The 13,143-nt window shown below is 43.1% G+C and overlaps 1 protein-coding gene across 5 annotated transcripts in view; it reads left to right on the top strand.

Annotated features, from left to right (window-relative positions):
• The window catches only part of CHL1 (cell adhesion molecule L1 like), a 96,949-nt gene that overhangs the window by 50,481 nt on the left and 33,325 nt on the right, over nt 1-13,143 (top strand). For 4 of the 5 annotated variants that reach the window (XM_005420153.2, XM_031056393.1, XM_031056394.1 and 1 more), the window contains exons 5-9: nt 327-449; nt 1,718-1,888; nt 3,669-3,716; nt 5,531-5,651; nt 8,637-8,821. In XM_005420153.2, coding sequence (XP_005420210.1) covers nt 327-449; nt 1,718-1,888; nt 3,669-3,716; nt 5,531-5,651; nt 8,637-8,821 — 648 coding nt within the window. The remainder of the gene's footprint in view (nt 1-326; nt 450-1,717; nt 1,889-3,668; nt 3,717-5,530; nt 5,652-8,636; nt 8,822-13,143) is intronic. The other variant, XM_005420154.2, reaches the window with a different exon arrangement.

The following is a 13,143-nucleotide window of genomic DNA, read 5'->3' as shown; positions in this document are numbered from 1 at the left end:
AAAGCCAAAGCAAAGCACAGGACATCACAAACAAGTGTTAAACATCTCCATTCAGTGCCTGGCTTTGGATAGGATGCTCCAAGAACTTTGTGAATGAAGGGATTCCTATTGTGAGTGTTCCAGAACTCAGGGATTTCCTACTCAGAGTAAAACTCATCATTTCTCTGTGCCTCTGTGTAAATTAAAATTGGTATTAAAGGCAAATAATGCAAAGGAGTATGTAAAGGTAAATATTTTATTAAAAATGTACCAGGAAGAAAGCAAAAGGCAAAATTTCAAAAGGTACCAATAATAGAGGAACTTCTTGGCTTTTTTTTTTTGTGCAGGTGTACCAAAATTCCCCAAAGAAAAAATTGAGCCTCTGGATGTGGAGCATGGAGATTCTGTGATCCTGCACTGCAACCCCCCAAAAGGCATCCCCCCTTTGCATATCTACTGGATGAATATTGGTGAGTAAATGGTTTTTGCACAATTCGTACAAGGGGGCTCAAAGCATTTGTCTTTCAGAGCAGCTTCATTGCAGATTTGTCATGGGTAGGAATTGTAACTGTACAAGTGCTTGGGAGAAATATCTGGATATTGAAGAACAAAATTGAAAAATGGAGGATGGAGATCTGGTTTGACATGACCCAAAGTTAAATTGTGGAGTGCATTGACACAGCATCTCATGAAATATGAGATATCAAATAATTTATATATTGCTGAATCTATCAGTGATGAGGAGTCCTGCATTTAGAGGAGAGAGGATATGACATGTCAGTATGTTATCCTCATTGTTTTCCTCTTTCCATAAATTGATCATTGATTTATGATACTATGGGGAAAATAATCCACCAGGTTTATATAATTAGTTCCTGGTGGTTTCTGCCCCATTATTCTGTAGTGTTTGTGCTCTGAAGGAATTTCTGGCTTTTGGGAAGCAAAATAACTCTGTTTTTTAAATTATCAAATTTTCCTTATCAGTTATATAGGTCTACATTATTATATAAAAATATTTTTAATCACTTTTATACTGGATATTGGTAAATAACCCATTGGCTCTGCTGGATTTTCTGCCTCTTTTACTTCAGTGTTTCATTCTCTGTATCTGAAAGGCAGCACATGAGGGGAGCATTTGGTGAAACAGCCCTGTGTTGTTCCCACCTTATCATTTGCTGCTAGAAATGAAGGGATGAGACTGTTTTCAAGCTAAGAATGATTTATTGCTCAGATAAAAATCAATCTTAGAGGCTGAGAGGTTTTAGAGGAGCAAGAACTCGGCCATAGCTCAGAGTAGTCACAAGTTCTTTGTTACAAAACAATACAAAACTTTCTAAATCAATAAACAGTTGCCACAGAGTTTATTTTGCCTTTCTGTCCTGTCGTCTTTACTTAATTTTGCTGCACTGTGGATACTTTTATCCAATGGGCTTCTGTCTCACATGTACACATATGCTTCTGTTATAACTTCTGGATTCTTAGTTTATTCCATACAATCACACCCCTATGTTATAAACCCTTCACCATTTTATCAGTACAGATTCTCACTTACTTAAGGTGTATTCTCACCTACAGCTATAGAAATAGAAGTTTATGATTTTTCTGCTTAATATCTGTGTATTGTATTTTTACATCAATCCAAGCTGCTCTCAAGGCTGCACATCAAACCTTTCAGTGTCTGTGCAAGTTTCTGGTTTTCCGATTCCCCCACCACCTCACCGTTACTTTTCCTTGCCAGATTTGCAGCACATCCCACAGGATGAGAGGGTCTCCATGAGCCTGGAGGGAGATCTCTACTTTGCCAACGTGGAGGAGAGTGACAGCAGGAGTGACTATTGCTGCTTTGCAGCCTTCCCCAGGCTCAGGACCATCGTGCAGAAGATGCCCATGACGCTCAAGGTTTCCCGCTGTGAGTGTGGGGCTCAGCTCTTTGTTTGCTCTGCTTTCTGAGCTCCCCAGGCAGCAGTGCATGCAGATGTGTGGCTCTCAACACTGGGCACCTTGCTGAGTTTATTTCCTGCATTATTGACCTTGTTCTTGGGGCTAAATTTCACTAGGAAAAGCTTCTTGCTCCAGCCTGTGTTCTAGGCGGCCATCCCAAGGCATCAGTTTCTCCTGTCCCATCTGGGTCACCAAGGTCTGATGCCTTGGAGGGGCTGCCTAGAACAGAGGCTAGACAAAATTAAGAGAGTAAAATATTTATTGAAGGCCTTTGATAGGCACACCTCGGGCAATCAGGAGCCTCCCAGAGGCTACACCCAAGATGGACAATGGTCACAAGTTTTTCAGACAATTATAGGTTTGGTCCATTCACATATCAGGGGTGAATCCTCCAATTACAGCTTCAGGTAATGAAGTTATTTACTCCAGGTTTGCCCCCCAAATTCACTGTTGTTTCCGTCTCTCAGGGACTGAGGTGTCCTTGATTGCCAGACCTGGACAGGAATTGTTGTGTCTGCCCAAAATGTGAAGACAGCAGCTGACACTCTATATGGAGTTCAGAGTTATACACCAAAGCAGTACAGGATTTGAAAAATAGAAAAGTTGAAATCCTAAGGCATCACAGTCAGACCCCAAAAGTGCCCTGTCCTTCCTCCTGCTGTCCCCACAGTGAAAGCCAAGGGTGCATTAGGGAAATCTGCTGCTCTTGAGTCCAGCAGGTTCCCCAGGAAGGGGACTTTACTGGGCTTTGAGGACTTTGTGGCTGCCTCTTCCCTGGGCAAGGCCTGGTTTGCTCCAGCCTCAGCAGTGAGGTTGCAAGGATGACGTTTTCCAGGTTTTCCAGGCAGCCTGGAGCATCAGAAACACAAGAGGTGTTTCCAGTTCCTTGATGAAACGATGTGTAGGGAATTTAAGATTTCACTTGTTCATTGTGGATCTTTCAGACTTACACAGCCCAGAAAGCCAAGGAGAATTTTGTCTTCATGAATGAAACCCTCATGTTTAGTATGTGATTTTTGAGAGTTTTCTTGTTGGGATAAAAAGATAAAGGATTAATAGTGGTTTTATGTGTTTAATGCTTGCTTAGACCATATCTTGGGGTAATAATTGTGAGAAAAACATACAAATTAAATGCTGCTCTCCATGGCTTTTCAGATGGGTTCAGTCCCCCACACATGCACACAGAGATCAGAGAAAAACAAGATGGGTTTTGGCTGCTGGTAGCCCTGGAAGTGGCCCAAAAAGCCACTTCAGTGTGTCCATCTTGTCATCAAAGCCACAGGACTTGGGCCAGGAAAAGATGAGAGGCACGAACTGAAAGGGTTCTATAAACTCAGCTTGACATTGCCCATTCCACCCTGTGCCAAGGGCCTGGTGAGGGACTGTATTAAAAATAAATAGGACAAAAATCAGCAATAAGAAACAAGAGATTGGATATATTTTATAGTATTTCTCTTTGTGGATACTTAGTGATTTTTATTACTGTAGATAGCAAGGATGAAATGCTGATTATATCACCTATGAAGCATTTTTCAGAATAACACAAATCTTTAAAGCGTTTTCATTGTATTTTCAAAACTCAGTTGCTCATCTGTTGCTTTCTTTTATATTTTTTCATTCTTTCTTTCTTTTGGGGCAGAAATTGGGGGGTGGGGAGGGGCATGGTTTTGTTTTGGTTGATTTATGGTTTCTTTTGATTCTGTCTCAACCCTGCATGTTTGTTTGGTTGTCATTTTTATTTATTTCAGTAAAGCATGCTAATGACTCAGGCTCACCTAACGCTGCTGTTACTAAGGGTGAGTTGAATCCATCTGTTTTTAGCCTTTGAACTGAGACTCCACCAGCTGAGGTGAAATGGGAGCTGCTCAGAAAACACATCACAAAAGCCTCTTGATTGTGATGGGGTGGATTTAAGCAGTCCAGGGAGCACAATTGGCTCGTCTTGTAGTTTCTGAGAGCAATCTGCAGGGCTTTTAATGAAAAAGGCAGTTTTGTTTTTTTTTTTACTTGAGAAAGGAGCTTTGTAAGGGGGTGGAAGTGAGGACATTGATGTTCAGGGTTTCTCATGTTATCAATTCAGAGCAGGAGCCAGAGCTGGATGCTCCAGATCTTTTCCTGGCGGTTAAAAGAACTCTGGGATGAGACAGCCAAGGTTTGACGCCATGAATTCACATCCCAGGGGTCACCCTGGGGCTGCCTTGCTTCAGATGAGCTCAGGGTGTGGATTTATGGAGGCTGGGTGCCCTGTGGTGGCTGTCCCCATCACCTCCATGTAGATGGGAGGTGGCTCTGTCTCTGTGGCGCCCTGTGTGTCACCAGCATAAGTGACACTACAGCAAAGCCATTCTCATCCTGTGCATTCCCACTCCCACTGCTCTGCCTGCCCCTCTCTGTGGAGGAGATCCTGAAAATATCTTGCAGACCTATTCCTGCAGTTCTCCACCTGGCTCCTTTTGTTTCAAATACATGAAATTTAGACTCTGTAGCTCTTGACTCTTCATTTCTTTGGTTAAATACCTTTTAAGAGGTTTTTTTTTTTAATGCCCAATTTTAACCTCCTCTGGGAGATTTTTTTGCCAGACAAGCACTGAGGTTTCTGAAAAGGAGGTTATCCTGGAGTGTTTTGGGATGGATAACTCAGAGCACTCATCACTCCCCTGGCTTGGCCCGTGGAGCTGAGCCCTGGAGCAGCACAGGCAGGGGTTGTGCACTGTCACTGCCCCTCCAGAAGCAGTTTTTCCCTCCAAGGGATGTCTGAACTCGTGCTGGGAAGGAGCCTGGCTGCCTTTGGCAGCAGGAGGTGGAGGGCAGATGGGAAATGTGTGAGAGTGTCCAGAGGCACCAACGTGTCCTGCTGCACTCAGAGCACTTGTGACACAGATCTGCAGAGATACAAAGCAAGGGGAAATTAAAATTAAAAATGAGAAAATGGTTCAGGGAGATCTATGTGCTCTTTTACCAAATCATCCATAACTGGCTATTTTTTTAAAGAACTAGCACCATTTGGGGACTGATTCATTAGTGTGCTAATTGTTATGATAGTGATAACTGGGCAGCCACTGAACCCTGCATTTTTCATCCTAAAACCCTTGTTTGGCAGGCTGGAACAAATGGGCTGTTGGAATCAAATGCAGGTCAATCTAGTTTTATTATTTTTACAGTCTCCCTTACAAATTGTATCTCCATTATTGAAGATTTGATAATTGGAGCAGGAGGGACAGTTCTGTGGGATGCTCAAGTCAGGAAAGGTGGGGTTTCATTTGAGGTTTAAAAGATGATGGAGCCAGTGCAGAAGAAAGGTGCCAAGAAAGGAGGTGTGGACCTGAAGATCAGGAATTGAGAGGATCAGGAGGGTGATAGGAAGGGCCAGTGCTTGGAAAACTGGATATAAAACTGTAGGAAAAAGGTTTTCCCAGCTCTGCTGCCTGTTGATATCACTGTACCTCCCTTCTGACTGTTATCAGGGCTCTGGATTAATCTCAGAGTAGATAAATAAAAAAGAAAGCACACAAATGGCTGTCAGAAACCTTCTGGCAGCAGTGATGTTTGTGGCATTATTGGAGAATATCTGAGATTTCCCACCTAACTTCTGTTTTATTTTATCTTTCAGCAAATTTTATCAAGGAAAGGAAGCCCAAACTGCTGATCCCTCCTGAATCTGCTGGCAGTAGCTCATCAGTCACTGTCATCAAGGGAGGTGTCCTGCTCCTCGAGTGTATTGCTGAAGGGCTGTGAGTAATGAAAATGCTGCACAAACTTAATCACCTTTGGAGGGAGAAATGAGCAAAGAAAAGGGGATATTACAAATTATGCAGCAGTTTTAAATGCAACTCCTGTGCAGAGCTTTTTGTACTGTAAAGCAGCACAGAGTGCAGGCAACAGTAGTGTGTTGGTTATTGCTGTAGCTTGTAAACAAATAATTAAAACCATAGTGTGGTAAGTATGGAATTTTTTTTAATTTTTCTATTTTAAAAACTGAATTTTTTTCAGTAGTGCTAATTTTGAGATGTCAAGAAACTAAATAATATCGGCATCAGCTTCAGTGCTTCTGTTCACAACCTGTATTTTTTTTTCTGGTTTTGCCAATTCAGTTTTGCTTCAGTGCTCAAAATTTAAGATATTCCAGGTGTAAGATCTCAGTTTTTTTAAAAACAAAGTTCTTGAGTGGTGCAACACAAGACATCCTATAAGGAATGAATACAGTGAACCAGAATCAGATGTATTAGTGTGATCCTGATCAACCCAGCAGTAAAAGGCAAACCTCAAACCTTGGGCACTTCCAGGGATCCAGGGGCAGCCCCAGCTTCTCTGGGCACCCTGTGCCAGGGCCTGCCCACCCTCACTGAGAAGAGTTTTTTCCTAAAAAACCTCCTAAATCCCCTCTAAACCTTCTCTCAGTTTGAAGCCATTTCCCCTTGTCCTGTCACTCCAAGCTCTTTTAAGTAATCTCTCTCCACCTTGCTGAGTCCCTTCAGGTAGTGAAAGGATTAATGCAGGGAAGGGTTAAGATAGCTGCTTTATGATGGGAAATCATAAAGGACAGTTTTTGTGGGAAATGAATTTGTAGAGAGGTCTTAAAGACTTGCAGACAAGTTCTTGTCTCGAACTTGAAAAAAGTTCATATAGTATGTATTTGTATGCAAATTTTGAGATAAGAAATGCTGATTTAAAAATAATATAGAATAAGACAGACATTGTTGAGAGAGAAATGGAGCTAGAAATAAGTTTTAAAAGGTGATTTTGTGAATAAGACTAAATATTTTAGAGAAATAGAACTATGAAAGATGTATTGTAGTAGGACCTACGAAGGGTAATTTTAGATGATTAGCTTTAAAACATTTATAACATAAAGTGCTAAAAAACAATAAGCTAAGAAGTGCTTATAATGCATCACTTAATCTGATAAATTCCTTGTAAATAACACAGGACAAAATGAGGGTAAGTAAGGAAAAGGACTGGGAAATAAATGTTGAGTTCCCCCCTGACAAGGAGCTGTGATTCCCTTCTCAGGGCTGCTGCTGCTGCTCCAGCTCACTCAGCCACAAGCCTTGCTTTGCTCTTCCCGTGTCCCAGTTTGTCCCCTGTGCCTGTCACTGCAGAATTCGAGCTGCCAGCACAAAACCAGAGAATCTGTGCACCCACTGAATCCCCAGTGAGAGCAGAGTCCCTCTGGTTTGGCTGGGACAGGGCTTTGTGCAGAGCAGAGCTTTAAATCACCATCCCCTGGTGCTGGACGTGGAGCTGCAGGCTCTGCTTCACACCCAGATAATTCCCATTAAAGGCTCTGCAGTTCTCTTCCCTCCATAAAATTCCAAAGTCAGGATATTTATCTGCCTGCACATGTTTGGGGCATTTTGTTTTTTCCATATGGGCTTGAAAGGGCAGTGCTGGTGGAAGCTGGCAGGGAGTTGAGTTGGCATTCCCAAAAAGAGGTGAATTACTTGTCTCTGTTGGATTCACTCCAGGTATCTGCAGTGAGTTTTGCTTCCCTGTTGCAACATTTCCCTGTCTAATTCACTCCCCACCAAATGAACCTGCCAGCCCACAAACCTCCCCAAAGCCACTGCTCTGATTTTAGAGGGTTTTCAAGGGGTTTTAGTAGGGAAATCCCCTTGGGAATACTCAAATATGCAATTTGATGTGCAAGCATGAGTATCAGATACAAGAAGAGAAAGCCAGAAAAGTCTTTCTGTCTGTTTGGAAAAAGGTAAAAAGAAAGAAATATTTTTGTTTCACTCTAATTTTTCCATGAAACTTTTTAGAATTTTTTTTTAACAAAAAGAGGGTTTTTTAAAGCAGTCACTTTTGAGATAACACAAAGTACTTCTTTGTCTTATCACCAAGCACACCTTTTCGTTGAAATCCTTCAAAAATGCCAACTCTTAGAACAAAACATTATTTTTCTTTGCTAAAATTCCCATTTTCAGCAGAAAAACGCTCAGCTTTGCCTACATCTCTGCCAATCCACCCTGCCAAATGTCCACAGACCATGGAAGTGGATTTCAAGGAACTCAGATCAGGGGCACTCGACTGCAAAATAGGGAATTAGGGACATTTCCAATCTGTCACTTTTTAAAGATTTATACCCTGAGCAGTGGCAGTGTCAGCAGGGCATGGCCTGGGAGCTGGCTTTGGGACAAGAGTGGGATGAGGGCTCTGGGAGGGAATAATGGGATATTTGCAGGGCTGATGGAACAGCAGAGTTTCTGGGTACCTGGGCCTGGAGCCACGGGCACAGATGGGCACAGGAGGAGCAGCTCTGGTGCTGTGACCGCCTGCCCTGTCAGTGTTGGGGTCACCAACCACGTCTGTCCCCAATTCTGTGTCACTTCTGGCTCTTTCTCGGGATGGGAAGAGCATTTCAGCCACCTCCAAAGCACTGCAGTGGAGTCTGCCTGTCCTCAGGTGCCCTTTTGGGGCAGGAGGGGATGAGCTCTGTCCCCTTTCCTGCTGTCCAGGCCAAGGCACAGCCAAGGAATGCAGCTTTGCCCTGCTGGAAATCCCACTCACAGGGGTTGTGCAGAACAAGGAGCAGCAGAGCAGCTGTATAGTGTAATCCTTTAGGTAGCCCCAGCATTTTCAAAGCTTTAAAAGCTCAAAATCCCCTAAAAGCACCTCCCAAACCCCGGGTGTGAACAGCAGCTCTGCCATATGAAGCATCACAGCAACTTCTTGCGTTCAACTCAAAATCTTCTTTTCTTTTTTTTTGTTCTCAGCCCAACTCCTCACCTCAGCTGGGTCAAGGTGACAGGAAACATGCCCAAGGATGAGCCAGAGACAGAGAATTTTGGGAAGACCCTGAAGATTGACCAAGTGACAGCAGCTGATGAGGGGACGTACCAGTGCACGGCCAGCAACCCCATGGGCAGGGCCAGGCACGAGTTCCACGTGCGTGTGGAAGGTGCTCAGTACTCTTTTCTAAAATTATTGTTTTGGGACTAAAAGGTGGGGAAAGGGAGGTGAAGGAGGCTCTTTGTTAATATGAGCAACTCCACCAAATCAATGCCAGCCTCTTGGATTTGGGAAGGTTTGCACAAAGCAGCAACTCTAAAACAACAGCAACACAAAATGTAAATGATGCTTTTTGGTTTTTCCCCTGAACCATGAAGGCCTGAAAAAGCAGGGTACAATATAAATATGTGAGCAGGTTCAATACTCTAAAGATGGGAGGGAGTCAAGCAGAGATGTTGATGAAATGTCTTGTACTAAGCTGAAGGTTAGAAAAAAGATCTAATTATTCTTTTTGCTCTTAAAAACTGTGGAAATGGTTATGCTGGGCTGGATCAGAGGGACATGTAGCTCAAGACCCTTCCTTTGGTTTCCACCAAAAGTGGGCTCTTAGGGAGAGCTGTGAAAATTCAGTGAGCAGACAAGGTACCACCCCTTGCCTCCTTCACCTGTTCCCTTGCTGTGATTTATTGTACAGGCACAACCTCAGCTGGGAGTGTTTTCTGGAATCTCTGAAAAGTATCACAAAACCTGTGAAACAATGTAAAAAAGATGCTTTCTACTATTTTTTATCAGTTAAAAAATGGAAATATGATGCTTTTTGTCACCTCAATGAGTACCCAAGGCTCCTTTTTCCCTTCTCCTCCTCCCCAAGCCCTGAGGTGTGCATCAGGTGGAGATGGCCTTTCCCAGGAGCCAGCAGAGCTCTCAGGGGTCATTGCAGAACCAAGAACTCTCCCTGCCTCTTCCTCTGCCCACAAATAACTGCAAACTGAGAATCCTGAGACCCAGCTGGAAAACTTGCTGAAAACATTTGCCTGATGAAAAATGCTCCAACCTCTGCTCTGCACTTAAAAAATAAAACAAATCCCTGGCAGTTTTACCCTGTTAGAACCTTCCAAGGGCTTCATTTTCATCAGGGCTCCTCGTCCCTCTGTGGTCGCCAGATTTCTGGTGGGAGAAGAGCACTTTGAGCTCCCTGCTCTGTATTTGCTCAGCAGCTGAGGAAAACATTTTCTCCCAGTGGCTGATGAGTCCTCTCCACTCCCTCAACCCAACCTTGTCCCTTGCACTCCTCTTGTCCTTGCTGGGAGTGTGGCAGAGGAGGAACCCAGGGCATGGCAAGTTCTCAGCTGGGGTGGCAGGGAAGTGCTGACTCCTAGAAATCCTTCCAGATGGTTTGGAGCATCTCTGCTGTAGCAGAATATTTTAACAATCTGGCTATGATTTTCTCGGCTGCAAAAAAAAAAATCGATTTCCTTCAAAGAAATTGCAGGAGCTGCAAAAACTAAAATACCCGAGAAATAACATTAATTTTGCAGTTTAGAATATTGACCTTCTTCTCCCACAGTTTCCAGAGGAAGGAAAACTTCCTGGCAAATTGTTATTTTTGCTTATTAACAAATCGGAAGTTAGAAAAAGAGAAAAGAAGGAAATAATCCCACTCCAGCCATTGCAATGTAAAAAAAAATCCTTTTCCAATTGGTGTTAAATCCATTTTCCATGTGTGTAACTAAAGGTGGCTCCTGTCAGCAGCAGGGATTCTTCCTATTAGGAGTCACCTCACATCCAAGGTATCAAGGTAAATCTGAGCCCAAGCCCTGCTGTCTTCTACAATTGCTGAGCAGCCAGCGTGGCTGTCGTTAATCAGAGATGGACACGTTCATCATTCCTGCAGCAGCTCCTGTGAGCACCCTCAAGGGCACATCCTGAGCATTCATTTCAGGAGGCTTCAGGGAGCTGGTGCTGCTCTTGGGCTCCTCTCACCTGGCAGGTTCCTCTCACAGGATGCACGCAGGGAGAAGAAAATTAAATATGGAAGAAAAATTATGTGTTATTAACCTGCAGCCATCCTCAGCGGAGTGCTGGGGTGTAAATCAGGATTTTTCTGTCACTGTGCCATGTTTCCTGTTCTGCTTTCTGGTATTTGAGGACCTCAAACCAACCCACCCTTCTAAATACCAGTTTTAATGATATTTGCATGCAGCCCACTTCCTAATCCTACTGAGTCTGAGGGCAAAGATTCAGGCAATCATTACCAAGCATATGAAAATATTCAGCAAGCAAATTGTTTGACTGAGCATTTTAATCTCTCTTTGCAAGGGAAGATGTAGCCTGGAATACCTGAGCAGACACGAAACCCCCACTGTTGTAATTGAGAATCATTTTTAAAAAAACAGCAAAGCAAGCCCACAAATTGTTTTGACTTCCGGTGTTTATTTGGTTGTGGTTTGTAGTTCACCAAACCCAACAGAAAATGAACATATAACCTCCCAATCTTGCAGGATCATAATGATCTGAAGTTACTTTGATCTCGACTGAGGCTCCTAGGTGGGGTTTAATAGAAATAATTGTTACAATATAATGATTAATTATAGTAATAATGTAATTGCTAAGGGCCTTTGCAGTTATGTCTCATAATACTTTTATTACTCAGCCAGAGCAAAAGAAAAGAGATTAAATTAATGGGAAGCAGAAGCAGAACTGAGTGTTTTAATCAGGCTCAAGCTTTCTGTTTTGCTGGAAAATTGCTCCAACAGGGATGCAGAGCCCAAGGTGGCAACAGCAGCTGCTGCTGGCCCTGGGGTGGGATGGATTCCCAGCCTTTGGGAGGAGAATTTGAAGAGAACTTGACAAACTGGGGAAGTGGTGTGGGATAGAAAGGATGGGTTCAGTAAGCACAGAGCAATTCTGACCAGGCAGCACTGATTGGCCTCATCAGCACAGGCTGGGAAGTGCCTGCTTGGGTTTATTGGGAGAATCCTCTGGATGGCAAGAGGAACATCTCTGGGAAGTGTTAGTCTGGCAGAAAAGGCAAAAATCATCCTGGAAAATAGAAGGAAAGGTGTAGTTGTAAGAGACTGATGAGAACTGAGAAGGCCTCACCTAAAGTAAGCAGATTTACAACTTCACCTTCTTCAGGAAGGGTCAGGAGAAGGCAGCAGGGGTGGTCACGGGGCTCAAAATCATGGCATTTGGGGAAAAAATATAGATATCTTTAATTTAGGATAAATTACACCTGGGGAATGCACAACTGCCTTCAGAGGTATGGAAGATTCTCCACCAAGATCCCTGGGGGTGATGGAAGACAGCGGAGAGTTAAACTGAAGCTGGTTAGATGTCCCAAATTTGTTCTGCTCATGGGGAAAACACAGTGGGAGAGGCTGAGGGGAGGGATTGGATCCTTTATGAGTATTTTAGATTCTGTTGGAAATGCCCATTTTAGATCCTTTTCATTTCTGGATCTGTCAGTATTTCCCATAAAGATATAAATCAATCAGGAAAAGCAAATTGGTAACTCTTACCAGGAAGAATAAATGATGCAGTGAAATATTTGCCATTCCAGATGAACTATTTGATAATCCAAGCCCTGGATTTTGTAGCTGCTAAAAATATGTGTATATTTTGTTATATTTTGTATACTTTAAGTGGTATAGCACTTCTGCCACGTGGAAAAGAGGTTCTTCAGGCTTTCTGTGAAATTGCATTTCACACCTGGCAAAATCTCATTGCCTCTGACTTCACAGCCTCTTCACTTCCTTGGAGCACCCACAGCAATTCCAGTGCTGAGAAAGGAGAGCAGTGACATCAAAAATCAGCTCACAGCTCCAGAGTGTGGGCACAGGTGGAGGTAGGAAGGGATCCTTCAGGTGGTTTTTATTCAGCCTGTGCCTGGTGTCTCCAAACCAAGGAAATATCCTGTCTCACTTTGTGGCACATTTAGAGGAAAAAATTCCAAACCACCAATTTAATCAGGACTGCTACAAACCTTTTCACCTCCATGCCTTTGGTTCATCTTTTCCTGGTGAAACCATGGTGTATATGAGAGAGAAGAAAAAAGAGCTGCAAAACCAAAATATTCTGGTGTTTGCAGAGTTTTTCCCTGGAGCCAAATACCAGGAAGATGAACAGATGTGGTCATGTCACTGTGGGATGGGAAGAAGCACTGAGTGGGGATGTTGGTAGAAAAATCCCTGCTGTGTGAAGGAAGTGGCATGATTTTATCATTTTAAATAAGCTTTAGTGGTTTGAATTTGACTTCAGTCTTTATATATTAATTAAACCATTCCTGGGTGCTCTCCTGTGGGAATGCTGGTCTGGGTGTGGAAATGCACCACAATTTAGGGGTGTTTTTTAAAAAAAATATCTGTGTGATTGTGAGCAGTGATGTTTTGCTTTGGCATATCTCACTGATAACATCTGTTGCTGTATTCCCAGGCAACAGCTCTGTTAATCTTCAAAGCATATTATGAGCATTATCTAATGAATCCTCAG

This window comes from Geospiza fortis, unplaced genomic scaffold (genome assembly GCF_000277835.1).
Source record: "Geospiza fortis unplaced genomic scaffold, GeoFor_1.0 scaffold70, whole genome shotgun sequence".
Lineage (NCBI taxonomy): Eukaryota > Metazoa > Chordata > Aves > Passeriformes > Thraupidae > Geospiza > Geospiza fortis.
Note: the sequence above shows the minus strand (reverse complement) of the source record. Positions and strands in the feature narration are given on the sequence as shown.